Source organism: Rhinolophus sinicus, chromosome 9 (genome assembly GCF_057876585.1).
Source record: "Rhinolophus sinicus isolate RSI-liver-muscle chromosome 9, RSI-T2T, whole genome shotgun sequence".
In the NCBI taxonomy this organism is placed as follows: Eukaryota; Metazoa; Chordata; class Mammalia; order Chiroptera; family Rhinolophidae; genus Rhinolophus; species Rhinolophus sinicus.
The window spans coordinates 27,763,941-27,791,939 of NC_142509.1; the positions used below are offsets into that span (position 1 = coordinate 27,763,941).

The following is a 27,999-nucleotide window of genomic DNA, read 5'->3' on the forward strand; positions in this document are numbered from 1 at the left end:
TATCCTAAATCCATTTTATTTCCATCCCTTTGTTTCTTTAAGAGAACTGAACAGATAGAAAAGATTCAACTTTTTTTTAAAAGACACACTGATAGGTGTGCTGAAACCATGATGCCCTGACATGATGTCACAACAAGAGCAGTACTATTTAATACTTTGGTTTGGGCTGCTCCAACGGATGCTGAAGGGACTCAAAACTTATTTGGGGTTGAGAAAAACTAATTACACAGGGGTTAAAAAAGACTAACCTGGCAACAAACTAAAAACCTTGGCAGGAAGAAATTTCTTGTGAGTGTCAATACTTTATTTTGGTGTAAAGATGGAAGCTGGAAAATACACTGTATTTAAAATCTTGGTTCCCTCTCACGTTGTGGAAACCCCCTCCCCCCAAAGCTAATCTGTTCAAACTCAAATACTTAAAAATTACAGCAGCAGAACAAAAGCATGGAAAAAAGAAAACCAGATGGCGAAGGTAGCCTGGGACAGTAGTGTCACTTGGTGTGGACGACCGAGGTGCTGAACAGGAGCTTCTGTTTCTGTTTTTTTCTTTTCTTTCCTCCTTTCTCCTCTAAATGGAAACAGAAAGAGAGATCTTAGAATGCCATCCCTTTGTCCCCGGCCAGTTTTCATTACTGAGAATCAGAGTGGCAGCTAAGAGTGCAGGCTCTGGAATCAGATTGCCTGGATTCAAATACCAGTCCTTGCATACTCTAGGTGTTTGTCTTTGAACAAGGCACTTTATCTCCCTAGACCTCTGTTTCCTCTTCTGTAACATGAGTTATGCCCATTTAATATGGTTAATGGAAGAATAAAATTAGCACAATGCTAGACACATATAGGAAGCACACCATAAATGTTATTTTTGTCTAATCATGAATACCACAGAGTGGGGCTGGGCTCTGAGCCCAATTTCTGCATCTGTGAGCCACTCTACCAACTCAGGATTCCAAAATCTACTCTCCACTACTGTATCTTAGAAGGGAAAAATGAATTCCTCAGAGTTTCACATGCAGGCTGCAGAATTAATCTGAGGTGGCAAAAAGGTCCAACATGACCTACCAAATGGAATGTCAGCTGACCCTAGAATGTGAACCTAGAATGAAAGGCTCCGGGGAAGGAGCCAGACTGATTAGTGACGTCTGCCCCGAGATCCAGGGAGGAAGGCCAACCGTGTGCTGAGCTGAGCACTCAGTGCTTTGCCTTTACCAGACAGGGCATCTGAAGTAGCTGGTGTGTCCAGTTTCATAAAGGCTGCTTCAATAGCTTGGCTGAAGGAATTTTGGAAACTGGGCACAGGAACACGGTCCGAGTTGTCACTCTCCCCATCACTGTCCACAGGGGCAGGAGGAACTAAGCTGTTTTCATCTAAAAAATAGCAGTGTTACAATTCTAGAAAAAACTCGAGAGACATACTTTCTGAAAGGGGCCAAATTCCCTTTACCAGGAGGGCTATACTCACCTTTCTTTGGAGTAGTTTTGGGCCACACATCTGCTTTTGCTTTTCCAACTCTAAGCATCTGCCAAAGTGGAAAAAGGGGAAAAAAGAAATCTAGTAATTGGTTAAATAATGAAAACTCTGATTCTCCCTCAAGTACTCTTGGCCTCTTTCCTTGGTACATCTACGGTGATGTCTGAGATTAAATCCATGAGGTTCCCGCTTAAGAAAGCTTTCCGTGATTATTAGAGTCAGTGCAACGTTAGCCTGGAAGCCTCCCCTTCAACAGAGGGATTTCCAGAAAGAACAAGCAGTAGAATTTATGTTAAATACCCTTTGGCTACTTCACAAGCAAAGGATTTACCTGGGCAAAGGAAGGGAAGGGAGAGTCTTCTTCCAGACTCCCAACGCCGAATGAAGGACTGCCCTGACTGGCAGTGGGTGACACAGGGGTCAGCAGAAAATCTAAAAGGGAACGAGATATTCATTATACGAATCAAGTTCCAAAGAGATGAACCCTGAATCAGGTCTGGATAATTACCAACCTCACCTCAAAAAGCAAACCTTGATCCGACTTCAATTCTACCACGTTCTTAAAAAGCCAAGAACATGGCCTATTATTCACACCACTGATCAGTATACAGAGAAAAGTCAGTGGTTACAGTAACACTAAAAGGCATGGCAGAATCTATTCTTGCAGTAAGAAAACCCCTGTCCACATTGGCTGGCTCTCAAGGCCTAGGTATTGGATTGTCATTAACTGGTTTTATATAGATGAAAAATCTCCAAGTAAAAGATATAAAATTTTATCCGGTCAGCCTTTATGTTCCAGCCAGCAGATGACTTCGGAATATTCAGTTAGCATCCAGAACACATACATCAACAAAATCCAGCATGAAGATGCAAGCTTGTTCCTGATACTCCCTAAGGAATAGTCTTCTCCATCCTTCCTGGCCTTAAACATTTCCATAGATCAGCCCAGATGGCTACTGGGAGAGAGAGGCCTATTCACACTCCCAGTAGCGGGCCCTTCCATAGTCAGCCAAGGCTGTTTAATACCTTTATTCCTAGAACCATCCAACTGCTCTTACCTAAATACATTAAAGCCCATACCTTCAGAATAGCTAGTGCACGAAACACAATCTTTATCTCACTAACATGTAGTCAGTGTTCTGCCACATTCCTTGTGTAGCAACTCTCTCCTTACACTGCGGAGCATCGTGGTCACACAGCCGTCAAGATCCAGGTTCTAGTCTCAGTCGCTGCCACTAAGCAAGTCCCTGCCTCAGCCTCAGGCTCCTGGTCAGTGATAGGCACAGGATCACAAGGGTAACCAAGAGTTTTCAATATTCTGATCTTGCACATTTTGTTTAAAATGCCTGACAGAGAAACAAATTTTAAGTACCAAAATATCTGCCAGGTGGATGAAGATCAGAAATGATAGCTCTGAAATTACAGCAACTCTTTCTTAAGTGTTTAATTTCATAACACATCAAAAGATTCTCTCTCTATGAGAAAACAGTATTTTTAAAAGGCTAAAGGCCTAACAACCTCTCCATCCTGATCTCACCCCTGGAGTGGAACACCAATACCAGTTTGGAACATAAACATCCCAGTACTTTTCTATACTTTTAGATACATAAACCCATAATGAAATGCTTTGTTTTGTGTGTCTTTTCTTTAAGCCCACAAATGTGATCATGTTTTGTTCTACAACTTCCTTTTATCTTAAAGGTCTACCCATTAGAGCACGAAGAGAGCTATTTCCTTCTTCAAATAGGTACAAAGTATTTCATAGTATAAATGCTATGATTTAGCCATTTTCCTACCAGTAGACTTTGTTGACTATTTCTTCCTCCCTACTATTACAAACAGTGCTACAAAGAGACATGTACAAACGTGCTCAAGCATACAGAGGGAGTATCTCAAAGAAACCAGAAATAAAGCAGCAGGGTCGCAGGGAAGAATCTAGGTGTAACCGTCCTGCCATATGAGCTGCTTTGGGGTTTTTAGAAGCTAAGGCATAAAGTAGTCAGTACAGCCAATGGGAAAGGTGAATCAAATGGCAAGAATTTGACGTACCTCAGGAATATATTGACTACCCAAAGAAAGGATGGTCACCTAAAGACCTCACCACACTGAATAAATTCAGTGTTGTATATTCAGACACTAGGGCTTTGATTTAAGGTCTGTGGCTGGTGGCCAATTTCATTCTTTAAATCGCAACTTTATTTACCTGCTTGGGAACTTGGACTTCTGCTAAGAGGAGAAACAGAGAGAGCCCCATGGCCTTCTGTGCTGGTGGGACCCAAAGCAGAATCAGAGGAGCAGGTATAGGAGTTGAAGGCAGGAAACTGCTGTAGATTCTCGAGGGGAATGTAGACTTCCGGGTCTGCAAAGGAAAGATGAGACTGTTAGGCCCATTTACAGATTTCCTCAAAACTTTTTCAACAGTTGAGGATAATCAGTATGACTCCCCCAGGGGTGTATGATGTAGACAGAAACTTTAAAACCCAAATTTATAACTGCCACTTTATGTCTTTGTTTTAATATAAAAGCCTGTTCTGATTTTTGTAATTGAAGCTCAGTGATAAACATGGGGCTTAATCACACTAGTCTATGGACTTGTGTTTATTATTTCCATAATAAAAGTTAAACAAAAAGCCCTTGTTCCTGAAACATCAGTTTTCTCAAATGTTTAGAATATGTGCCCAAAAGCTACAGTACTGGAACACTAGCTATATACTTACCCCCATTGGAGAAGTATAATTCATGTTTCCCATACCATATGGAGTCAATATAGCTAAGACCTTTCCCTAACCAAGGACTCATTCCTTGTTTTCTGGAGGATAACTGGGCCCTCATGTCACACTGATCTCCTGGGTTCAATGAAGCTTATGTTGGAGAACCAGAACAAAAGACTCTGCACTTACTGGTATGAAAGAACTCTTAAATGTAACTTCCTGCATATATTTCCTAGTTTGTCAAGGTTTTTCTACTCCATCAGACCCTCTTGGCAAACTTGCTATGTACAGATGTCCCTTTGAATAGAGTCAAAGGTGAGGTCAATGATCCATCCAGAGAACACATGGGACAATTATCCCCAGCACTCAGCAGATCTCTAACTTCTTCCCCTGTCAGGCTTATTCATCCACTGTGCCAAGAACGAATTTAACTTTATTCCTTACTATGTGCTATGCACTTTGACCCGCATTAACTCATTTAATTCTCAGATAACCCTATGAAAGAGATGCTCTCACGATTCATATTTAAGAGTTAAAGAAAACAACTGGCAGAGCTGGGATAGGAACCCAAGCAGTTTGGCTTCTGGGCCAGGACACTGAGCCTCGGTACAATGATACACAGCTGTACTAGTCAAAGATGAGAGTTCCTGAACTTACACTTGCCCTGTTTTTTGTTCTCCTCCATCTCAATCCTGCGCTCTCGGCGGCGCTCCTCCCGAGCCTTCTTCTGGCGCTGACGCTTCCTCTTCTCAATGTCATCTGTGGGTTGGTCAGGTTATGAGGAGGCAGAGCCGGAACAACCTGGCCATTTCCTCCCCCGGGCTGACTAATAGCTAAGGCCACACGAGTGGCCCAGATGGACTGGATGAACAGATGGAGTGTATCAGGAGGTTCTGAGACTCACGACACCACCCCTTCTTAACTCCTCCCACAGTGGATTTCTAGTCACAAGAAGCCCTAACTCCATTCTAGAGAAGCAAAGTAGGGGAATTCTCACCTGAGAATATCTCTAGGGTTTCCTTCGAGACCACAGGAGGCTGCAGAGCCAGCTCACAGATGCTGAACTCGCAGGTGAGCGGCAAGTGAGAGAGATACCTATGACGCTGTCGAACATCCTATAATGGAAAAGGGACCAACACTGACCTAAGACCAGGCTTAGGGGCTCCATGAGGAGTGCTCAAGTTATCACCATTGTGAATGGCTGAACAGAAAGTGTCAATTAAGCTACAGCAAGGTAGAATAAGTGACCAAAAGTTTTTTGGTTTGTGCTGCAAACGTATAGAGCCTGGTAATCAGGTAGCTAAAGCTGATCAGGTGTTTCTCGTTTTCTGGGGTCCATGACTGAGCGGAGAGAATAAGGAAGAGTTGTTTGTTGGCAAAAATCTGGGAATCACTGACAGAATTAATGATAACTGATACCATTAATGATAAAGGAGATCTCCCTATTAAACGAAGCTTGGCCTAAAAAGAGTAAAAACTGAAACCCATCAATTTAAGTTTAATTTTCTTTTTCTGCATGTTTGATGCAAAGTTTATAGTACTCAAAAAGTTTAAATTTGAGGCTTATAACAAATTTGTGATCGATGCAGGGATAACTCTCAAAGGACAAAAAATTCATACATGTAAATTATCAGGCAATAATTCATAGGTGTCTGCTAAACCAAAAATGCATTTCAAGCATGTATAAACTAGCTAAGAGCCTCCAAGGACTTTCTGTTTTCTTGGACATTTCTCCCAAGCAGTAAGGAGAAAGAGAAACAAAAACAAACTCATCTTGACTCAAAGTAACAGACATCTATATTCCCAAACCACAGGAAATAACCTGTGAAGCAGACAGCAGTGGTGACTCACTGAACAGAACCCTGGAAGGGCAAGGTAACAACATTTACTTTTTAAAAATTCACAAGCACCACCACTGTCAAAAAGAGCCTTAAGATACAAAAACTGAAGGCCCTGAAGATTTGTGAGCTTGGGTTGGCCAGGCGCACTTCAAAAACATGAGGTTAATGCTGCTCCCTGACCCTCCACCTCCAAGGCAAGGCCTTACCTCAGACATGGAGTACCCAGCAATCTCCACCACCGTTGCCGAGATCTTCTCTGGGCTCTGCTCCAGGCTGCCGTACTCCCGCACGAGGCAGCGCACATTCACAGGGTGCAGGAACATGTGCTGCCCGTCCTCCGCTGAAGACAAGCACCTCTATCACACACCAGTCTCGCCAGGCCCCCAGACAGGGCCCTCTGTACAGCTGGGCCTGCCTCTCCCTCCCCAAGCCGAAAGGCACAAGAGACCTAAGTGCCCAGGAACTAGTGACAATACTTCCTTCTGCTCAGAGAGTCAGGTCCTCTCTCCGAAACATCTCTGTGGCAACCCAGCCCTCCCCTCAGAGACCCTCACCTTGGTAAAAGTAGTAACAAGGAGAGCTGCTCAGGTGTGTGAAGCCTGGCGTGGTGATGGGTTCCTGCTGGCTGGACTCCATACAAATGGTCCCCTCTCTGAGATTGTCACCGGCTAACTCCGAGTCATCACAGGCCTCTGACAACCCCTCAGGTTCCGGTTCAGACACTGCTTCCTCTTCCTCTACCAGAGGGAGACCAAGAGGACGAGAAGGGCCCAGAGCACAAACTTCGGTGGTTTCGTCATCAAAAGCGGACAGATACTCTAGCACACCCTGTTAGGACAAATTCTAGGTCAACAGAAAATACATGTGGCAAAGGGAGGCACGGGAACCAAGCTCTCTGGATGTTTATCTTAGCTGTCACATTTACTGATCCCCTGGGGAAAGAACTATCATAATAAGCACAGAGGAAATACTCAAAGTCCCCTCCCAAGAAAGTTCAGATCTCACAACAGTGCCTTGCAACTCAATAGCAGCATTTGAGGAATGGCAGCCATTTAGTTTGGAACAGGGACACACTAACCTCCTTGGGTTGAAAAACAGACTCCTTCGCCAAGGGAGCCATCAGCACCAACTGTTCCAGAGCAGCCACGACACCAGCGACCTCCCCTCTGCTTTCCGCCAATCCTGACAGGGCCTCTTCCCGAGTCTAGACCACCAGAGAGACCAGAGGAAGCTAAGTTTCCAGAAACAAACGTAGTTTGAAAGGCAAGGGCTTATAATGGCCTCTCTCAACAGAAGTTAAAAGGCAACAAGACCCATTGGGAAGAGTTTAAGTACTTAAAATCCTCAATCTTTAAAGGAAACAGGAAGCAAAAACCATCTGTACTCAAACAGGATGATCTATTTCAAGTCTCTGACGATGACAACACTACACAAGTTTCCTATAGAAATCCAAGAACACAGAACTAGTCTTCCAGTGTTTACAAACTGAGATGGCCCCAGCGCAAGAGGCAGGGGTTTGGCCAACCCTCACCTCAACCTGGACAGCTTTTTACTTCTATGTAGCTTTTCTTCTACCTGAAATGCATTTGAACAAACACTCTGCACTACAGAAAAAATAAAATTAAATACACGGGAACTGCCCAAGGAGGATTTAGGAGTCAGAGAGACTGGAATTCAAATACCAGCTTCACCTCTTGTTAGTTAGGTGTCCTCAAGCAAATTACCTAAGCCATGATTCCACTGCCTCGTCTAGGAAAGGGGACAGTTGTAGCTATCACACCAGGATACAAAGCTTAAGTGAAATAAATGAAGTACAGTACCTTAGCACAGGGCCTGTTACATGCCACTCTCTCAATGAATAGGGCCTTTCACTGTTCTATTACAGATCCGTGAGTCTCAAGGTGTGGTCTGGGGATGAGCAGCATCAGAATCCCCCTGGAACTTGTTATATGCAAATTATTGAGCCTACTGAGCCCAGACCTACTGAATCAATCTCTCAGGGTGGAGCCCAACATGGAGTGATTCTGATGCTTGTTAAAGCTAAAGAATCCCTGTTGTGGAGGATATGAGACAGGGAATTTTGTATTTTGGTCATTCTTGCTGCTCCAAAATCCTCAGCAGATATTGCTAAGGCCTGCTGGAAAGGCCATAAATACTTTCTCCACAATGTCCTTCAATAACACATCTCTAAAAATAAATCCAAGTGTTTTCCTAGAAAACAAAAAATACACCTTTGTTTAACTAAGAACACAGCTAACCTAAGAAACTCCGGTGTCTTTGAGTTATAAGTAATTATGACGTGTTCCTTTCAGCTGCAAAGAATGCTGAAAACCCACTAGGTCAGCCTTCCCTCCCCTCACCAAAGCCCAGGACAAATCACTTTCAGCCATCCCCCGCTATTATTACATTCAGTGCGGGGCCGCAGTAACTCACGCCCGCATCCCGTCTGGGTTCTAGCGCGTCACCTCACCTTGAGCTCCTGGATGGCTGCCTCAATAAAGCAGGACTCAGGACTGTGCTTCTCCTCTGCCAGCTGCTGCTCAAGTGCGACTTTCTCTTCCTGAACCACCCGGCGCAGCACCTGCTCCTTGGAGGCCAGCAGCAACTTTGAGTACTGGCTGTGCTGTTCATCTGCAAGAAGGCCAGCAAGATCACAACAGCGCAGCGCTCAAAGCTTGCAACCGTGTGGCTAAACAGCAACCTTCACCTAAGCTTTTTTCCTAAGGTGAAGATGAAGTAATTTAGCATAATTTCCTAAAAATAATTTAACAATGACCTTAATATAAGGTTTATAACTGACCCCATCATTCATATGAGGAATCTATCCTAAGAAACCCAAAGATGCAGTCAAAAATTTAGTCCAATGATACTGGTTATAGCATTGTCTCTAATATAAAAAAAGCTGCAATCGACCAATCAACAACAAAGAAATGGTTAACGACATGATGGGATTCACTAAAGAGAATTTTCCAAACATTAAAAATGGTTTCCGAAGGAGGCATTTAGTGACACAGAGAAAATACCCACATTACATGAACAAAAGAATAGATGCCAGACTAGAGTAAAACTTTTGGGGGTATCTCTGGGTAAAAGGATCATGGATGACTTATTTCCTTTACTTCCCTCCCTCATATTTTCTGTACTTTAAAACAATGTTATCTTTTGAGAAACCTTGAAATGCCCTGTTTTCCCACCCCCAAATACAAATTTGAATATGTATCCTTCAAACCTTTTCCATACATATACCCTTGTTCATAAAAAATAAAGGTTTTCCCAAAAATAAACTAAATTTTGTTCAGTTTAGTTTTCATTCAATGTGTCTTAAAATCTTTCAAAATATTAACACAGAGATCTATCCCATTTTTACCTTCTGTATAGTGTTCCACAGTTCTATACACTCTCGTAAGTCCTTTTGGAACATTTAGGTTACTGCCAACTTCATGATAAAAACAATCCTATAGACTCAATACAAATTATTTCTTTATGATACTTAAGTATAAATACTAGATCAAAGGTTGTGCATATTTTAAATACTACCAAATTGCCTCTCCAAAGGCTATTCAATTTATATTCCCACCAAGAATAAGAGTACCCATTTCTCTATCCCTTCCAATACCCAGTGTTCCCAATGTCTTTTTTTTTTTTTTTTTTTGCATCAATCTAATAGGCATTTTGATTTGCGTAACTTTTAGTAAAGTGAACTCTGCAGATACTTGGAGGTTATTCAATATCCTTCTCTGGGAAGTCCTGTCATATGCTCAGCCCATAGGTTAATCTGTTTTATAGAACACCTGTATGTTCTGGATGTTAATTTTTAGTTTTAAATGTATAAATTTTCCCCTCGCTTATCAACTGTTGACTTTGAGGAATCTTGTCCGATTTCAAATATATCAATCTTTTCTTTTTTATTAACTTTATTGGGGTAACACTGATTAATAACATTATATAAATTTCAGGTGTACATCATAGAACTCGACATCTATATGCTCTATTGTGTGCTCACTACCTGAAGTCTAGTCTCCTTCTGTCACCATATATCTGACCCCCTTTACCCACTTCACCCTTCCCTGACCCCTCAATCTTTTCTTTTACAGCATCTGTAGTTTTAGCCTGGTTCAAAAAATCCATCCCTGCCTGAAGATTTACAAAGATACTGTCCTATATTTTCTTTTAAAGGTTTAAGTTTTTGATGTTTTTACATTTAGTTCTTCAATTTATCGGACTTGTTTTTATGAGATAGGGATCCAATTTTATTTCATTTTTTCATAGGACAGTCAGTTATTTCAATACCATTTATTGAGAAAGCTTGTGCCCAGAAACTGAAATACCACTTTCATCCAATGCTCATTTCTACAGGGAATACAACCCCTTGCACTTTCCCCACCATAAGCCCTTATTCACACTCTATACCCTAACTGCCGGTCTGTCTCTTCTATTAGACTAGTAAGTTCCTTACAAAAGGTGCTAAGACTGGCTGACTGAACTCTCTAAGACTGGGCACAGTGCCACATACTATTCAACAAAGCCTCGTAAAATGGAAAACACACACACACACACACACACACACACACCAGAACCAAACTTAAAAATTGAGCTAAGCCACTCTCTGCGAACTCCACCCGAACCCCCTGGAACCCTATGACTAATTTTGGAAGTGCATGCCTAAAGGCTCAATTCCTGATAGTAGGAAGATATATTCAATAGCCTCAAAGGGTGGACCCAGGATTATTTGCCCCTATAATGAACCGAACTCACCTCCTAGTTGAATAGGATGGTCTACATTCATCCATTTGGATTTGGGCAAGGCCACCAACACCCCTTTCTCCCTCTTCATCAGCTGCATCGTAATGGTGTCGCCAACAACATACTGATGCGACTCTGTGGCAACAACACTGTAACATGGACATGCAGATGTAGCAGGGCCAGGACTTAGCAGACTGGGGTTTCATCTAGTAAATCTCTCCCTCTCACCTCTTGAGATCTTTCTTATGCACAGAACTGTAACAGATGGGGCATTTACTCCAGGTCTTCTCACTCAGTGAAAGGTAGTGCAGGATGCACGCCCAACAGAAGATGTGTCCACAACGAGTGATCTTGGCTGCAGTAGGTGGGTACAGGCATATTGGGCAAGATGGCACTTCATGGCTACAAATACGCTGAAAACAAAATGGCACCACAAGTTACACTGCTTTCAGAACTGACCAGGGATTCGCAAAGTTAAAGCCTCTCCTCTGCCATCCCCGTCCTCATCCCTACAAATCTCTACTCAACACCATCTTCATAAAATTGTTCAACAATGCCAAGTATACGTATGATAGCACTTTAAGCACATCATTAAGGAAACCGTTAATAGTGGTTTAATATAATAAAACTACACAACAGGCATCTTGGGGGTTCTATATCAAAGGGGAAAAAATGACAGAAATCAATGTGATCCTATTTACAAAAAAAAATTATATGTACACATACATACATAAAAGCTTTAATAAGGGTCTAGAAGTAATGTTCCAGTAATTTCCAACACAGCAGTCAATGAGACTTTCACTTTTTATGAATCTCCATTTTTTCAAACCAATGCATATAAAACTTAAGTTTCACAGGCCTTCTATGTCATTCTCAGATGAGTTTATGAATTTCACAGTAACAGGAGTCTAGGCTTTCAGGCCTATCGTTTTGAAAGGTACTTTATATCACAGAACCTAGGAGCAGCAAAGGGATATTCCGAGCTCTAACTTCAATAGAAAACAAATGTAGCAGTGGCTTGGACAGAAGTACAGCTGTGTGGCTCATTCACCAGCCTCAAGGCTGAGGCCTGATTTGATACTGATTACTATGAACAGCTACCAATGAAGCAATGTCCACGTAATGAGCCCACCCTGAGTCAGAAGGGTAACCAGAGCCTGTCATGTATTCCCCTGGTTACCTTTCCCAGGAAAGAGAAGGTAGTAGCACTGCTTTTACACCTTCAGATCAGAGCCCTCCACCTCCCCAGTCCGACAAGTCAGTGCCAATGAGCACAAAGTGAATTGCAGGAGAAACCAGGACTGATCTCTGAGAAATGTCTGCAGTAAGGCCATGCGGCAAAGGGTATCGGCAGTGAACCCAGCCAAGCACTGCTGTGTCACCGCAGCCCCTTTCTTTAGTTCTCTCTCCCACTAACAGCTTAGAAGCTTAGGGAAGCTACTCACCACTTGTTCCACAAAGTCCCAATTGACTAAGGTATCAGGATCGGCGAAATGAACTGTGTAGTCTTGGTCTTCAGACACCACAAATTGGCAGCTAGAAGTAGGAAGACATGGAAAAGGCAGGCTTTAAGAATCTACCAACAAGCCCTCAACAGAAATTCAGCATCTCTTCACTTAAATCAAATGCAGGCCATTAGCAGCCATGGTTTGTGAAGCAACGAACTGGGGCTTCACCCTCAGTTCTGAACCCTGGCTCTGGAAGAACTCCAAAGACTCAGTGGGTAGGAGTCTAATCCATGAACTGTTTCTTCTGCTGCCAAGCCCAGCAAAAAGGCCTACAGTCCTCCCCTGAACTAAAATTAACCCAGACTGTGGCTTCAACAACCAGCAGGAAGCCAGATTTGCTCCCTCACCCCCAGAAACCCTGGAACAGAGTTAGTCTTCAAGGCAGCAGAAAAGGCTGTTCCCACTCAATCATCTGAGTACCAGTTCAAATAAAGTACTAAATGGCTACTTCAGTCTAGATCCAAGGTCAAATCTTACATTATAACACCACACAAAAGAAAAAAGGGAATCAGTATTTGAGCAAATATATGCCAAGCACTCCAACTTGTCATTCAATTCTCCCTTAAGTAATTTCTCCTCCTTTACAGAGGAGAAGCTGAATCTCAAAGTGATTAACTTACCCAAGATCAAAGGCCAAAACAAGATTCAAATCTGGGTCTAATTCCAAAGCAAACACTTTTAGTACCTCATCATGATACTAAAGCATTGTTTAATTTTAGCATTTACTTATTTATTTATTTAAGCGTTATATTATTTTAAGCACAAAGAACACATTCACTTGGAAAGTGGGTTTTCAATACTTGCCAAAAGAGAAAAGAGAGAACCGAAAAAAAAAAAAAAACGAAAAAGACCCAGACCTTTTCTGTCTCTCTCCCACAGCAGTTTAAAGAAGTTTCTTCTGAGTACAACTACCCAGAGGTGCAATTTCACTTTCCTCCTAAGAGTAGCCATACTCACTTGGCCTGTAAAAAGAGTTCCTTGTTAAAAGGCTTATGTCCCCACTTGTTCCTTTTTCCCCAGCTGCCATGTCCACTGCCTTCAAAGTGACCTGTTTGGCCACGGGGTTCAAAAGTGAAATTCAACAAGTGGTTCAGGTTGATCTTCTTTGGACCAGAGAACTGGGCAGGGCTAAACTCTGCCCGCTGAGCCTCTGCTACCTAGGGAGAATGAGAATGAATCAGAGTATTTTGATTAGGATGACACAATGATTTACAGCAGAAAACAGCACAATCCCTCCTTCTATGGCCTAAAATATCAACTAAATAAAATACAGGCTTAAAGTACACAATCTTCCTAGGAGGGAGCAATGCGAAAATCTACCCAAGATCCAGGTGGAAGCGGAGAGGAGAAAAAGAGTCTTTAACATACAATTATTAAACTGTTCGCTCTGCCCTGCTAAGTGGCAATTAACCATTAAATGACAAAATGAACTCCTCTACCTACCTTGAAGCACAAAGATTTCCTTGTGGGATTAATCTTTCCACAGTCCCACAGAACTCCTACAGCTTCTCTTGTTAGCTACTTGTTCTCTGGTTTGTTTCTGGCGAAAGCAAATCTGTGGAATTACACTCTGCAGGCGGCTCGCAGGCAGCTGCTAACTGCCATAGCTTCAGGAGCCGGCCAGAAACCTCCTATCTAAGACACATACTGCTAGTCATTGTTAATTAAAACTGACAGAATTAGAACAAGTAGGAAGAGTGGCTCTGTCCAGAAATAAATCCGATCAGCAGACTCAGAAAGTTTAGAAAGTGGCAGGAAACATGAGAAATATCACTGCACACAAAGATGAAAGAAATCATTTGGGGCTTTTTCGGTCCTCTTAATATTCCCAAGTTGAAGTGGGACAGATCCCTGCTGTAAGTCAGCTAATGCATTTTCTAATCCCACTGTCCCATTTAATGTCATGAGCATTTACCATGTCACTAATACTAGCATACAATCACTGTAAATGATACAGTCACTATCATTACATCGTATGTGTGTATTGTAACGCTCTAGTGTAGGACGCAGATTATTTGTAGCTTTCCACCATGTAACAAAATAATGCTGTGATAAACACATTTTTGGATAGATCTTTATGCACAAATACTTGGGCACCTACAATTATTTCTTGAGTGTACAGCAGGAATTATTGGGTCAAAAAATGCAAAGGTAAGGCTTTTGCTGCTTAGTCAAATTAGAGATTAGTAAGCAGCGCTTGCACATAGGTGATAAAGAACCTAAGGAGTACAAAAAGGGATGTGATGAAAGACACCTCCTATTCCAGAGGCATTCTATGCACATATTCTATGCATACAGAATCATAGTACACTTCATAGTATTAGGACTTTTATCATTAAATACAGTGGCATACTATGTTTATGATTAAATACAATTAGGCAATTTCCTTTGATCTTATTAACAGGTCTTGGAAGACAACACCCCACCCATTGTGGAAGCCCAAGAATCCCACCTCATCCCATATGTATCTCTCGTCCCTTAGACTTTCATTTCCGTCTGGCTCTGCTGTCCCCGAACCAGCTTTCTACTCCCAATGCCCCAAGCTTAGATAAGAGCTTGTGCTCACTCAGCAAAACCCCCCATATTCTCAGCCTCTATCTTCACCCTGTTACCACAGCTGACCCACTGCCACTTTTTTTGTCTTCAAACATGGTTAGATGGTTTTTGTTTCTTTTTAAGGAGGGCGCAGCTCACAGTGGCCCATGCGGGGATCGAACTGGCAACCTTGGTGTTATTAGCACCACGCTCTATCTAACCAGCTGGGCTAACCAGTTACCACCCTACTGCCACTTTTTCCGACACTGCCCATAATTCCTGATTATCTTTCTAACACGCTAACCTCTCAGTTCCTTGACCTCCTCTCCTCCACTCAGCTGGCCCCCCACCCTGACACCCATTCCCACGGTCATACCATCTACATATATATTGTCCAATACAGCAGTCACCACTAGCCAGATGTGGCTGCTGAGAACTTCAAGTATCACATTGTGAGAGAGCATTTTTGGCTGTATTGGGTTAAACATATTAAAATTAAATTTACTTTTTTAATGTGGCAACTAGAACACTTTAAATTACACCTGTGACTTGCACTTCCGTTGGACAGTACTGCTCTACAGTCTAGACCATGCTGGGAACACCTCTTCCACCATCTTAATTGTGAGCACCATACATCCAACAGCAACTGACTCCTTTCCCAGCCTGTGCCCTCTAGTTCCGATTCCAACAATTCTTCACCCCACTGGGATCTTCAAGCTAGTGATCCAATCCCCCAAAGTTTCTTTCCTTATTTGCCTTAGATACTGTGGTCCATTGCCCCCTTCTCATCTCACCAGTTTTACTCACCTAGCAAAACCCTTCCCCTGATTAATCCAACTCGCCGCCTGTTCTGCACCGACACCAGAGCAGTTAAACAGGCCTAAAGAACACTGCCACACCACACTGCCAGTCTCACTAACGTAGACCCTGATGCTGCGTGGCAGTCATACTACACTCCTATTGCACTTCTGTACTCCATTAACTCCCCATTCACCCAGACAACTCCATTGCTCAGGCTTCCAAACCTCCTCTCTCAGCTCCCTTATCTACTTCACTGAGACAGTAAGAACAACTCCAGAAAAGAATTCCTGCGTTCTGCTACCTGTTCCTCTGCCTTCCTGTTACTGAGGATGACCTGGCGAAGCTCCTAGCTAAGCCAACTCCTCCACTGGGGTACTGGGCTCCCAACTCCTCAGGAACTCAAGGACACTGTTCCAGCAATTCTCCCCCTTTCCTCTGCATCACATTTCCCCTCTCACTAGAACAATCCCGTTAGCAGATACATGCTGGAATTTCTCTAACCTCAAAATCTCTCTCAATCTCACATTCCCCTCAAGGTACTGCCTGCCTCACCTCTCTGCTCCCCACGAGAAAGTGTTGTCTAAATTTGCTGTTTCTTCTTCCCTTCCTCCCGGTCTCCCTAAATCTATGCCAATCAGGATTTTGTCCTCACTACTCCACCAAAGCAGATCAAGGCCAACAACCTTCCTTCACATTCTCAAATCTAATGGTCAACGTTCAGTTCTAATCTCAGCCTATCAACAGCACAGGACAAAACTGATCACTTTTTCTAAATGGATTTCAATTGTTTTCCTCCCTTTGTGCTGTTTCCCTATCATGGTGACTACAGGCTCAGTCCTTGAATCCATTTGTTTTTTGCAACACTCACTTCTTTAATGACCTTCTTAGATCCACAGCAGCAAACACCAATTGCATACAGACAGAAATCTTCCCCATTTCAGCAAATGGTACCTGAATTGCGCTCCTGCCAAAAACTTTACTCATTCATTTCTCTGCTCAGACCTTGCATCTAATGTATTAAAAAATCCTGTTGGCTCTACCGTCAAATATCCCCCAAATATGACCACCTCTCACCACCATCACTGTTTCAAAGCTTCCATCACTCTCACCAGGAATATCTTTATAACTATTAAAGGGGAGAGTGGAATAGTCTCCCTGATTCCATTCTCCCCTTTTTAAACTCCGAGTCAGATTACCTTACATCTCTTCTTAAACCCAGGTGCTTCCCATCTCTGAACAAAAGCCAAAGCCCTCAAGGCTCCACAGGATCTGATCCCTTTCCCCTTCTTTGGCTTCACTGCCCACTCCGCCTCCACCCATAGTAGCGACTTGCTTTACCTCCCACACACCAAAAACATTACCACCTCTGGTCCCTTGCACTTGTTATTCCCTCCGGCTAAGACACTTGACCTCAACACTGTATGGTATGCTCCCGTGCCTCACTCACGATTCTCATCAAAATTCAGCTCCTCAGAGCAGCTTTCCTTAGCCACCTTCTAAAACTGTACTGCTTGTTACCTCTATCCCTTTACCTCTCTTAGTCTACTTTTTAAAAAATTAATAAGCACTCACCGTTGGATTTATTACATAACAATTTATTTGTTATCTCCCCAAACTAGAATGTAAGCTCCTGAAAGACAATGTTCCACTTTATGTTAAATTCCAAATTCCTAAATGGTATTTGGTACATAGCAGGCAAGGAGCGAATTTCTGGTAAATAAATGAATTCTTCCGTTAAACCTGTCCTATTCTGAAATGGTTACATAGTGTGGGACATTCAAACAGCAGGGTAATTTATTTAACCAGTCCCTTGTTGATGGCGTTTGGGTTGTTTCCTAAATTTTGCAATATAAACAACGCTACAGTGAACTCCCTTCTATGTAAGTCTTTACGCCCTTACAGAAGGGTATCTAAGAAACTTCCCAAATCAGAGTACCTGAGACTAAGGATATAGCATTTTATATTTTGCTAGATACTATAGGGCAAATGTCATTAATTAATCTTTTTATTACCTAAATATTCCAAAGGGTACCTATAATTTAACAGCAATAATAAAAGGACTATACAAATTAAAGTACTCCAAATTTGTTGTAATTTTTCACAATCCATGATTATGATGTCTTCGTCCTTCAACGAAATTTTCATAACCTTCAAAGCGAGAAAGGAGGCAAAGCTCCAAACCTGGTTAACCCTCAGCTACTCAAGACTGCTTTGGTTATTTACTCTTCCACCTCTTGTTTTCCACCTCCCCAACCAGCGATAAACTGGGGGAAAAAAGACTTCATGCTTATGTTCTAGAAAGAACATTTATAAAATCTCATACCTCATCTCGTCTTCCACCATTAAAAGAAGAGCTAAAGAGTTTGCTGCTGCCGCCGCCCTTTTGAGGAGGCATCTTGTTAAAAGTTTTGCTTTTCTGTGCATTGGAGCGACGGGATTGGTTGCTGAAATTTTCATTTTTGGAGTAGGAAGGTTCACGTTTGCGATTATAACGCTTGGATCCACTTGAGTTCTTTCCATCTGAAAGCAAGAAACACAAAAGAACTAGTTGAGAAATGATACAATACTTTGGCCAATTGTTGTCTGCCTCAAAACAAAGCTGTCTTTAAACAAGGGTAAATGAGGCCCTTCCACAACCTCCAAGAATTCTGGGTTTGGGCCAGAGCATTGGTGCTTTGCATAAGTCATCACATAGTACGGTGTTGTTTTGTTTTGTTTTTTAATGATGAAACCTGAAGGGTCTCTCCCTCAGGACAAACACTATACAGATCAAACCACACAGATTTTCAGTTCACAATGACTCTGTTTTATAGAGCTTAACCACTGCTCTTATAAAAATCCATTCACACAAAGTGATAGAAACAGTCTATATGTATAAGGGAAAAGTATTTTATCTGGAGGCAGGATAGAAGACATTTTTTCCTTAAATTACAACAAAATAGCTAGATTCTATACTGCAACAGCTTGGCCTAGGCCCTAGCAGATATATTGAAAAGGCATAAAAGCAAAACAATATTTACATATGTTCTAGAGGTCAAACTGAGAAGCTATTAAATTGACCACATAAGTTGAGCTCTAAAAGCGTATTAGATCAGGGGTGGTCAGTTGGCTCAGTTGGTTAGAGCGCGGTGCTCTTAAGAACAAGGTTGCCAGTTCGATCCCCACATGGGCCACTGTGAGCTGCGCCCTTCATAACTATTAGATTGAAACAACTACTTGACCCAGAGCTGATGGGTCCTGGAAAAACACACATAAATAAATAAAAATTTAAAATAAAAAAATAAAGCATTAGATCAGCATAAGTTATACCCTTTTAAAAAATATTTCTTGCTTTTTATCCTTCCAATTATAATATATGTTCAATTTTGAAACCCAGAAGAATTTATATTTGCCAGTACTCAGGGAATACCAGCCTATGAAGTGTTTAATTTCCTTGTACTTTCCATTTTACCCACATGCCACATCTTCCACAAAATGACAGGCATACAAGATACACCGTCTTCTACCTACCACCCCAGGAGCACTTCCATGCATCCGTAGTCCTCAGAAGCATGGTTAATGGCTGCACTATTGTCTACCATATGCTTACATAATAATATAAGCAATTCCCTATTGCTATACATTTAGGTGGCATCTAACCTTTTTGCTAGTTTTATATAATAGTATTGGGAGCCTCTTTATACAGAGGCCTGTATGATTATGTGAATTTCTTAAAGTGGAATCAGCAGGTCAAATATGATCATTAAAGTCTTTTACAGGCCGGCCTGGTGGCTCAGGTGGTTGGAGCTCCATGCTCCTAACTCCGAAGGCTGCCGGTTCGATTCCCACATGGGCCAGTGGGCTGTCAACCACAAGGTTGCAGGTTCAAATCCTTGAGTCCCGCAAGGGAGGGTGGGCAGCGCCCCCTGCAACTAAGACTGAACAAGGGAGGGTGGGCAGCGCCCCCTGCAACTAAGACTGAACACGGCACCTTGAGCTGAGCTGCAGCTGAGCTCCTGGATGGCTCAGTTGGTTGGAGCTCGGGCTCTCAACAAGGTTGCCAGTTTGATTCCCGCAAGGGATGGTGGGCTGTGCCCCCTGCAACTATCAACGGCAACTGGACCTGGAGCTGAGCTGCGCCCTCCACAACTAAGACTGAAAAGACAACAACTTGAAGCTGAACAGCACCCTCCACAACTAAGACTGAAAGGACAACAACTTGACTTGGAAAAAAGGCCTGGAAGTACACACTGTTCCCCAATAAAGTCCTGTTCCCCTTCCCCAATAAAATCTTTTTTAAAAAAAGCCTTTTACTCAAGTTACTTTCTAGAACCATTATACTAATTTAATTATATTGTAACAACACTATAAGAGAGAATGTCTAATTTACTACGTTCTCAATAATACTGAGTTGAATAAACTTTATTAAATTGAAGGGTCAAAATAATTTGTTTTAAATTTGAATTTCTCTGATGACTGGCAACAAGCACTTTTTCAATCTGCTGACCATTTGTATTTTGTGTAAACAGCTTGTTCTCTGCCCCATTTTTTCTGCTGGGGAACTGAACTGCATTGATTATTTTGTCCCAAATTGAACAAAGAGCCCTGACCAGACATACTTAACCTGCGCCAGGGTTTATCAGCTTTAAAAAAAAAAAAAGGCAAAACAAAACCTGTGTGAGAACCATACACAGCTAAATAAAGGTAAAAGAAGTCCCCGATCTTTAGACAAAAAAAGACTAATGTACCATTCTTGTCCTTTTGCTCACTCCATGTTGTCTTATTTCAACATGGAAATCTGACCAAATCAAATCTTGCATACTAATTTAATGGCTTTAAAAGCAAAAACTTAAGAGAAAACGGAAGTTGGATTTTTGACGAAGAAATTCATTAGGCTAACCCTCAAACTTTAAGGGAGTAGAGGTTTTCAGCATGAGCATCAGAAACTACGAAGTTTTCCCCCCAAAATATATAGTTTAATACTGTTTATGTTAAAAATATGTAATAGAAATATGTCAGGGGCTGGCCCAGTGGCTCAGGCGGTTGGAGCTCTGTGCTCCTAACGCCAAAGGCTGCCGGTTCGATTCCCACATGGGCCAGTGGGCTCTCAACCACAAGATTGCCAGTTTGACTCCTTGACTCCCACAAGAGATGGTGGGCTCTCTGCTCCCTGCAACTAAGATTGAACACGGCACCTTGAGCTGAGCTGCCGCTGAGCTCCCAGATGGCTCAGTTGGTTGGAGCGCATCCCCTCAACCACAAGGTTGCCGGTGCGACTCCCATAAGGGATGGTGGGCTGTGCCCCCTGCAACTAACAATGGCAACTGGACCTGGAGCTGAGCTGCACCCTCCACAACAAAGATTGAAAGGACAACAAATTGACTTGGAAACCAAGTCCTGGAAGTACACACTGTTCCCCAATAAAGTCCTGTTTCCCTTCCCCAATAAAATCTTTTAAAAAAAAGAAAGAAAGAAAGATGTCCAGAAAGGCAACACAGCAGACTGTTAATGACAGTTACCTTTGGGAAAGGAACTATCCACTTTTACTAGTTCACAGAAATCACCCAGATGAGCTTTTAAGGGATTCCTGTGTTCAGGCCTCACCTTCCAAGATTCTGATTTCAGTATATTATTATTTCAGTAATTTTTAAAACTATCAATACCTAGAAAAAATTATTTCTAGACAAGTAGGATGACTAGCTTATTTTACAGCAGACTAAATAAATCCAAGGTGTAAGCACATCTTCAGAGAAAAGGAAACGTGAGCTGACAAACGAGAGTCTAAATTTTGACAGCACTCAGTTTGACAACAACATGGGATAAATGAGAAGTATGCCATCCTGTCCAAACCTGACCAAACTATGACCTAGGAAACAAGCTAATAGTCATGTGAGATGTTAGCGATGTAAACAGAGAACAGATGGTCACAGAAACACTGCCAGGCTAAGCTCACTCCATACCAGTTACCTTTAAACCCGTTAGGGAAAGTGGCTAGAATTTAATCTGAAGTTAGAATTTATGAAATACTTTTACCTATTTCAGTTAGCAAGTTACTGTCAAATATGGCAGTGTAACAATTAGAGAGTGAAGTTTAGATCTCATACAAATTTTGCTTTGCCCTCAACCCATGGAATTCATTTACATGATTTCAAATAAATAGAAAATTCAGAGTGATACAGGCCCCAGCTAACTTTACCATGAGAATAAATGAGGTCTCATAGAGGTATACACAAAAAACATGTACTCCTCAAACCTCATTACCTAAGACTGTTTAAGATGGTCCTGCTTGACTCTGCTGCTTTCGAAACAAACACCTAATAATTTGCAGTGATTTAACTAAAGCCAGATTATACACTTCAAGGCTCAAAAAGAAAGTAAGCTGGCACACAGCAGGATGGTTTTTTCATGTAGTCACTTATTACCACACTGACAAGGAAACAGTTTCATAATGCTCTCTGGTGGACAGAGAACTATTTCTAAAACAGATTACAACAACTGACCACATATGGATTTATGATTTCAGTTGCTAAAATCAACTCCCTTATCTTGTCTTCCACTTACCTAAAAGTATGAAGTCAGACATCTAAAGTGAGAGCTGGCTCTTATCTCTAGACCCAGGCAACAGGCAGCTAAAGACTGAAGGCACAGTCAGGCCTGGGACACAGGGATAAAATTCACAGTACTGTTTTTGAAATGTTCTACAGACAACTTACCAGGACATACATGTAAATAACCTAAGGGTAGAATTTGTCCTCCTTTTTTGATAGGAGATAGCAGTGAGATGATCTATTTTAAACAAAAAAAGTCAAGTTAAATTTTTGGGAGAAACATACTCTATATTGAAAGTTTTACATTTCAAAGTGGTGGTTCTCAATTCTGGTTGCACAACAGAATCACTCGCAGAGACTTTTAAAGCTATGGATGTCAGGGCCCAAGGGCCCAACCCAAACCTAAAGAATCAGAAAGAATCGCTAGGGAAGGGCCCTACACTTCCCTAGCGACCTATTTTTTAAAAAGGTCCTCAGGAGAGTCTAATGCACAGCCAGAGCTGACAACTAACTGCCAAGAACTACTATCAAGACACATTCCAAAAGGGACAAGACCATTAGTTAAATGGCTCAAAACCAGAATGCAGGATCCCAGAATCCACAAGAGACTTGAAAACTTAACCCAATGTCTCAGTTACTTCACATTCCCCTAGTAAAAAGATCTCTACCAAGTAACAGTAAGCATACCTCAGTCTCTTGCCTCCATTACCAAATTAAAGGCCATAAATTTTTCAGCTAAATCATTTGGTATCTTCAACATGTCTAGCTCTAGTGCTGACAGGTGGCACAGCCTAGATGTCAGAAGACCAGCCAGGAAGTTTCTGCTGCTGATTCACGCTGTAATCACAAGCAAGCTGCTTACCCATCGTCCAGAGTGGTTGACAAGCACCTCCGGAGGGGCATTATATGGCCTTACTACAGAATCAACTGACAACAAATGGAATCCTGCTGAAATGAGTAATTCTGAATGAAAGGAAGAGAGAGGCGGTATCAGGAACGATGGATGTGCCAGCAAGTTACCTTCATGATAAATGAATTTATACAAAATGTATTTATAAATATTGCCTAAGACTTCTTAAGAATTCACTTGAATAAATCACTCTAACCCCCCTAAGCCTCAATTTTCTTGCCTGTAAAATAGGACTAATCCTCTACCCCCCACCTCACAGGATCATGAGGATTAAGAGAAAACCTCTGTAAAATGCTTACCACAGTGGCTGGCACATAGTTGCTGTTATTATTTGAAAGCTTATTATTAATAAATCTAATTCATTCTAGTCAAGAGCAGCCACCAACTTCCAACAAAGCCATATAAACCAAGGACTCTAGCTAACAGGCCTGGAATTCTTTTAACTTCTGTAAGCGGTTTTTACGGAAGGCTTCAAGTCACCTCAATTTTCAAAACCACTAGAACCTCCAGGTCCATTTACAGCTCAGAGGCATTCTTCAAGGCAGATTACCACTAGTAAGCTGGCTTCTGGTACTGGAATAAGAGGAAGAGTGTCAGGACGGTGCTTCACACCACCAACCTCAAAATAACTGTTTCTTCATACCTGACCTTCTCTTAACCTCCATGGCAGTACCATTCCCCACCCTAGGGGATGAGGCAAGAGACTGGTTCCAGGCCAAGGTCCATTGTTTGCCCATAAACTGCCTAGCGTCCTCTTGCCTCTTTTTACTCTTTCTAGACTTTCCCAAACCCTATCCCACCTCTCTCCTCCAGGCTATGTTCCTGGGATATTCACTGTATTCACTGATATTCTTAGAAGTGCATCTTAACCCTACAAAAACAAAGCTGTACGGAATATGTCCAAGAAAAGGAATGTATGTGAATGTTTGAAGCAATCAGCCAAGGCAAACAAACCATGGTATGTCACTCTGCCTGGAACAATCAAATAAACCCCAGAAGCCAAATTTACCTATTTCTTGTGTGCATGAAGGGCAAACTTAAGCCAGCCACAGGATCAAAGACTCAAGTATATTAATCACGTAGCTAGGAAACAAATAACCATGTATTACACACATGGTTTAGAGAACAGAAATTACAGAAGTTCTTTCCTCATATGAGGTAGGGAAAGGAAATGGGAAAAGAAATTAAATATTTAAAAATTGCAGAACTCTTGTTCTTGTTACTTTGACGAAAGAAAGGCCAAGTTATGTCTTTTCTTTCACCTTACCCTTCCTATTCTTCCTTCAATTCAGTACTCCGAAACTCAAGAGGTCCTTTCAACAACTTCCAGCAGAATCAAATACATCAAGTGTTGAGTCAAATTTTGAAATATTTCAGAAACCTTTTTATGGAATTCTGTTGAATTTGAGTCCACCCTTTTGTTAGAGCAACCATCTAGAAGTCACTGCATAAGAGGTACTGAGTAAGTTATTTATGGCAGCACTGGTCTGTAATGCTCTGAAGGCAGCATAAGAGTACGCTACCCTTCACTTCATCTTAAAAATTAGCCCATATCCAGTGTTTCCTATTTCATTTTTAATCTGTTTCTATTATACCTTTGAATTTGTTCCTTAATGCAAGCAGTGGACTATAGATGAAGGACTCTTTACTTAGCTACAAACCGTCCCTTTTGCTAAGGGTAAATACATAGCAGTAGTCAGAAAAGTAGGCACTGGCAATGGCAAACATGGTCACGTTTTCTAACAAATATATTAAACAATAACTAATGACACCAGAGGGCACACTTGTGTATTTCATAAAACTTAGCAAAAATTCCCTTTTAAAATTTTCTTCCTCAAAAGCTTTCAATTAAGGTGAACAAGTGTTTTAAAAGTGCTTTATAAGTATTTAACTGTTTAAAAAAACAAACAGAAATCACTTTAATCAGAATGAACCCAACAATTAATAATTATTCTGTACAAGTCTGTTTGATACATTAACACTGACAAATGTTTGCTTTGGTCAAACTACAACAGAATTCTGTATCATCCTGCTTGGGAATCAGAGTTAATTCCACTAATCAACACATCCCAAGTGAGGGACAATATGAGTAAAATGCCTTAAATACCTCAGTTTTATTTTGTTTCGGTTGTTGAAAACTTTCAACTGTTGCTTCACTAAAGAATAAACTTAAGACATTTATTGCAGCTGACTCATAACAGTATGTTAGTGATTTGAACAAGAGCCCCAGAAAAATTAGTTGAAAATTCGGATAGCTGGAAAACCAAAACCCTTAATTGTACATCAGGGAATAGTGTACAAAAGTAATTTATTAACTACACTGAGAAATATTCTAACCTCTCTAAACCAGTCCCAACACTAGCCAGGAGTAGCTACCCTCTATCTCTAGAGGGATCTGTGATAAAGCTACACATGTGCAAAACCCCAAAATTAGTCTACATAATACTGCCTGACGTGGCCTGAAGAGTCCACACTAATCCCGGCCTGGACATTGAAAGCATTCATTTATTATCGAGACAACTGGTCTCCACCTGAGTTTCATAACCAATCTCGACAAGTACTTGGCACACCAGGTAAACAAGTGCGCTATATCCAGCAGATAAACTCTCAACTCAAGTAAGCCTTACAGTTTTTCCTTTTTGTTTCTAAGTCAGCCTCAAAGAGTTTTTAAACAACTGGACCTCCACATGTGGGGACTCCAAATGTTCCCCTCTCTGACACACTTCCCCACTCCCACCGAAAACACCTTCCTACCACTGTTAATATAATCACAATACAAAAGAGCAGAGATTACAAGAGATTGCGACTCCAGACTCAGCCAACTCTTAAACTCCTGGCCTCTCAACTTTTTCCTTCTTTAGATAAACAATTCCACCTTGCTGGACAGGTTAGTAACTGGAGTATCCATAACAGAGGATAGCGTCTAGCCCAGGACCTGGCACATGGTAAACCCTCCATAAACGGTAGCTATTATTATCATGATGGTCATAATATTGAGAAGCATGACTACAAAAATGACAAAATCTTCCCTGTAAAAGGACACTACTGGAGCCTAACACGGAAATAGGCACGATGTGTATTTGGTGCATAATAGGTGTCACGTACTCTCCTAAGTCCTCAGGTTCATGTTTTCTAAGTTAATTTACTTCTCGTTACCTCCACCGTTACAGGTAAGGAAATTCAGACACTCACTCAAAGTCTGGCAAACCTAAAGACTCAATCCAGAGCCTGTGCTCTTAAACTGCTCCACACCAAACAAAGCCATTCAAGGACAAGTCCTCTTCAACAGAGGGAAGATGGCTCAGGGGCCAGGTTATTAAATACAAGCTTTGAGTTTGAAAAGTCCTTGCCCCACCCTCCTCTGTTTAAACTTGAACACTATCCAATGCTAATTCAACATTCACGGGTAGAACAACTTAGTGGTTTTAGGAGCGGGACTGATGAGTCAGGCCAACCAGGTCTTAAAGCCTCCTGTGAGGCACCTACTGGGGGGACAACCTTACCTCTCGGAACCTGTTTCCTCATCCGCAAAATGGGAATAAGAATAGCACCTATTTCACGAGCTGTTGCGAGTATGAATGCAAGGATACACGTAAACCTCACGGTACAGGGCTCATTAAGTGTTCCTTGTAAGTAATGGGAGCCATGGAAAAGGGCAGAAAGGTAGGAACCATGGTAGAGAGCGGAGCGTGTCCCGGGGTGTGACCCAGCAGACACCAAAGCAAGGATCCGCTCCAGCCTGAGGGGCAGTTGCCCCCCAACCCCCGCCCACCGCCATAGGAGCCCGCCCTTACCGCTCTTGGGTTTAGACTCGCCGGCAGGCCCCGCCGAGGCGGAGCGGGGCGGCTGTTGCCCTTTGCTGCTGCCCGAAGAGGCGGAGGAGCTGCTGGGGCCGCTGTTCTTGTCCATGTCGGAGGCGGTGGCGGCGGCGTTGGGGGAGCTCTGCGGCATCAACGGGGGCCTCGGCGGCGGCGGCGGTCGGAGCGGAGCGGGCGCTGCAAGGACCCAGGCTCATGGCGTTCGGGGCCGGCGGGGGTCGGCGGCGGCAGCGGTTCTCGGCCTTCATGGCGACATTTTTTCCCTGTTTCCTTACTCGGCTTCTCAAAATGAAAGGAGAAGCGGCAGACGGGGCTGTCGAGCCCAGTGGCGGCGGTGACCGAGGAGGAGGAGGAGGCCGGGGCTCGGAGGTCCGGGCCGGGCCTGGCGGGGCGGAGGCTGCGGGGGACGGGGAGGCGAGGGGAGGGTGCGCGAGCCCCGCCGGCCGGCCGGACACGCTCTCCCGCCGCGGGGCAGGGGAGAGGGCTGGCTCTCTTGGTGTCGGGGACCGGTGTCTCCGACACAGCGACTGACACTCGCCTCTGGGCCGAGGCCGAGCTGCTCTGGGAATGGCGACGAGTCGCCAAACAGCATCTCGAAGAACCCGGATGGACTATATATAGTGGAGATGCTGAAGTGAGGCACTCTGGGAAATGTGGTTTTCTCCTTCATCCGGGTCCAGTGATTTGTTTTTCTCAGTGTTGGAGAGGCTGTTCAGGATAATGGGATTTGTAGTCAGGTTTTAGAACGCTAATAATATGTACTGTGTAATAATATACACTGCTAATAACACATCCAAACATTGGAATACCTGTGAAATTTTTTATTGACTCACTGTTTAACTTATAGTTCTTATACTAATATTGATATCAATTTATTTATGGCTCTTATTCTATCTCCTGTAATAATAATAGCAACAATAATGGTAAAACCTTACATTTAATATCACTTTACAGCACTTCCTCATACAATACTTCATTTCATTGTTAAGTTATTTGTTAATATAAGCCATTGTTAGTATTTAATTATAATAGTCATCATTCAGTGGTTATCACCAGCAGACACTGTGCTGTGCAGTTTATATGGATTATCACAATCCTCACAATAACTCAAATTTAAAGACAAGGAAATAGGCTTAA

The 27,999-nt window shown here is 42.4% G+C and overlaps 1 protein-coding gene and 1 long non-coding RNA gene across 3 annotated transcripts; both read right to left on the bottom strand.

The window, feature by feature from the left end:
• RNF10 (ring finger protein 10) lies at window positions 1-27,452 on the bottom strand. 2 transcript variants are annotated; one of them, XM_074321390.2, is made up of 17 exons: window positions 26,839-27,452; window positions 17,931-18,127; window positions 13,229-13,428; window positions 12,209-12,299; window positions 10,992-11,176; window positions 10,776-10,912; window positions 8,491-8,651; window positions 7,099-7,224; window positions 6,575-6,848; window positions 6,227-6,360; window positions 5,177-5,294; window positions 4,843-4,938; window positions 3,672-3,827; window positions 1,800-1,900; window positions 1,460-1,517; window positions 1,207-1,365; window positions 1-568 (listed from the first exon to the last, which is right to left on the bottom strand). In XM_074321390.2, exons 1-17 carry the CDS (start codon window positions 26,993-26,995, stop codon window positions 492-494), a joined length of 2,427 nt encoding a protein of 808 aa, XP_074177491.2. In that variant the 5' UTR covers window positions 26,996-27,452; the 3' UTR covers window positions 1-491. The 2 variants fall into 2 exon arrangements, with proteins under 2 accessions (XP_074177491.2, XP_019583416.3); XM_019727857.3 differs by having other exon boundaries at window positions 4,837-4,938.
• On the bottom strand, window positions 19,165-24,297 carry LOC141569174 (uncharacterized). The gene is made up of 3 exons (XR_012492620.2): window positions 23,525-24,297; window positions 22,997-23,097; window positions 19,165-22,372 (listed from the first exon to the last, which is right to left on the bottom strand). It is a non-coding gene; the product is annotated as an uncharacterized LOC141569174 (long non-coding RNA).
• Window positions 27,453-27,999: the final 547 nt, after the last annotated feature.

Excerpts from the sequence above, each read along its gene's own strand:
- RNF10 (XM_019727857.3), bottom strand. The coding sequence starts at position 26,995 with ATGCCGCAGAGCTCCCCCAACGCCGCCGCCACCGCCTCCGACATGGAC. Across the intron at positions 6,849-7,098 it reads CTGTTTTTCAACCCAAGGAG|GGTGTGCTAGAGTATCTGTC; the intron begins GTTAGTGTGTCC and ends TTGTCCTAACAG. Across the intron at positions 1,366-1,459 it reads CAAAACTACTCCAAAGAAAG|ATGAAAACAGCTTAGTTCCT; the intron begins GTGAGTATAGCC and ends GCTATTTTTTAG.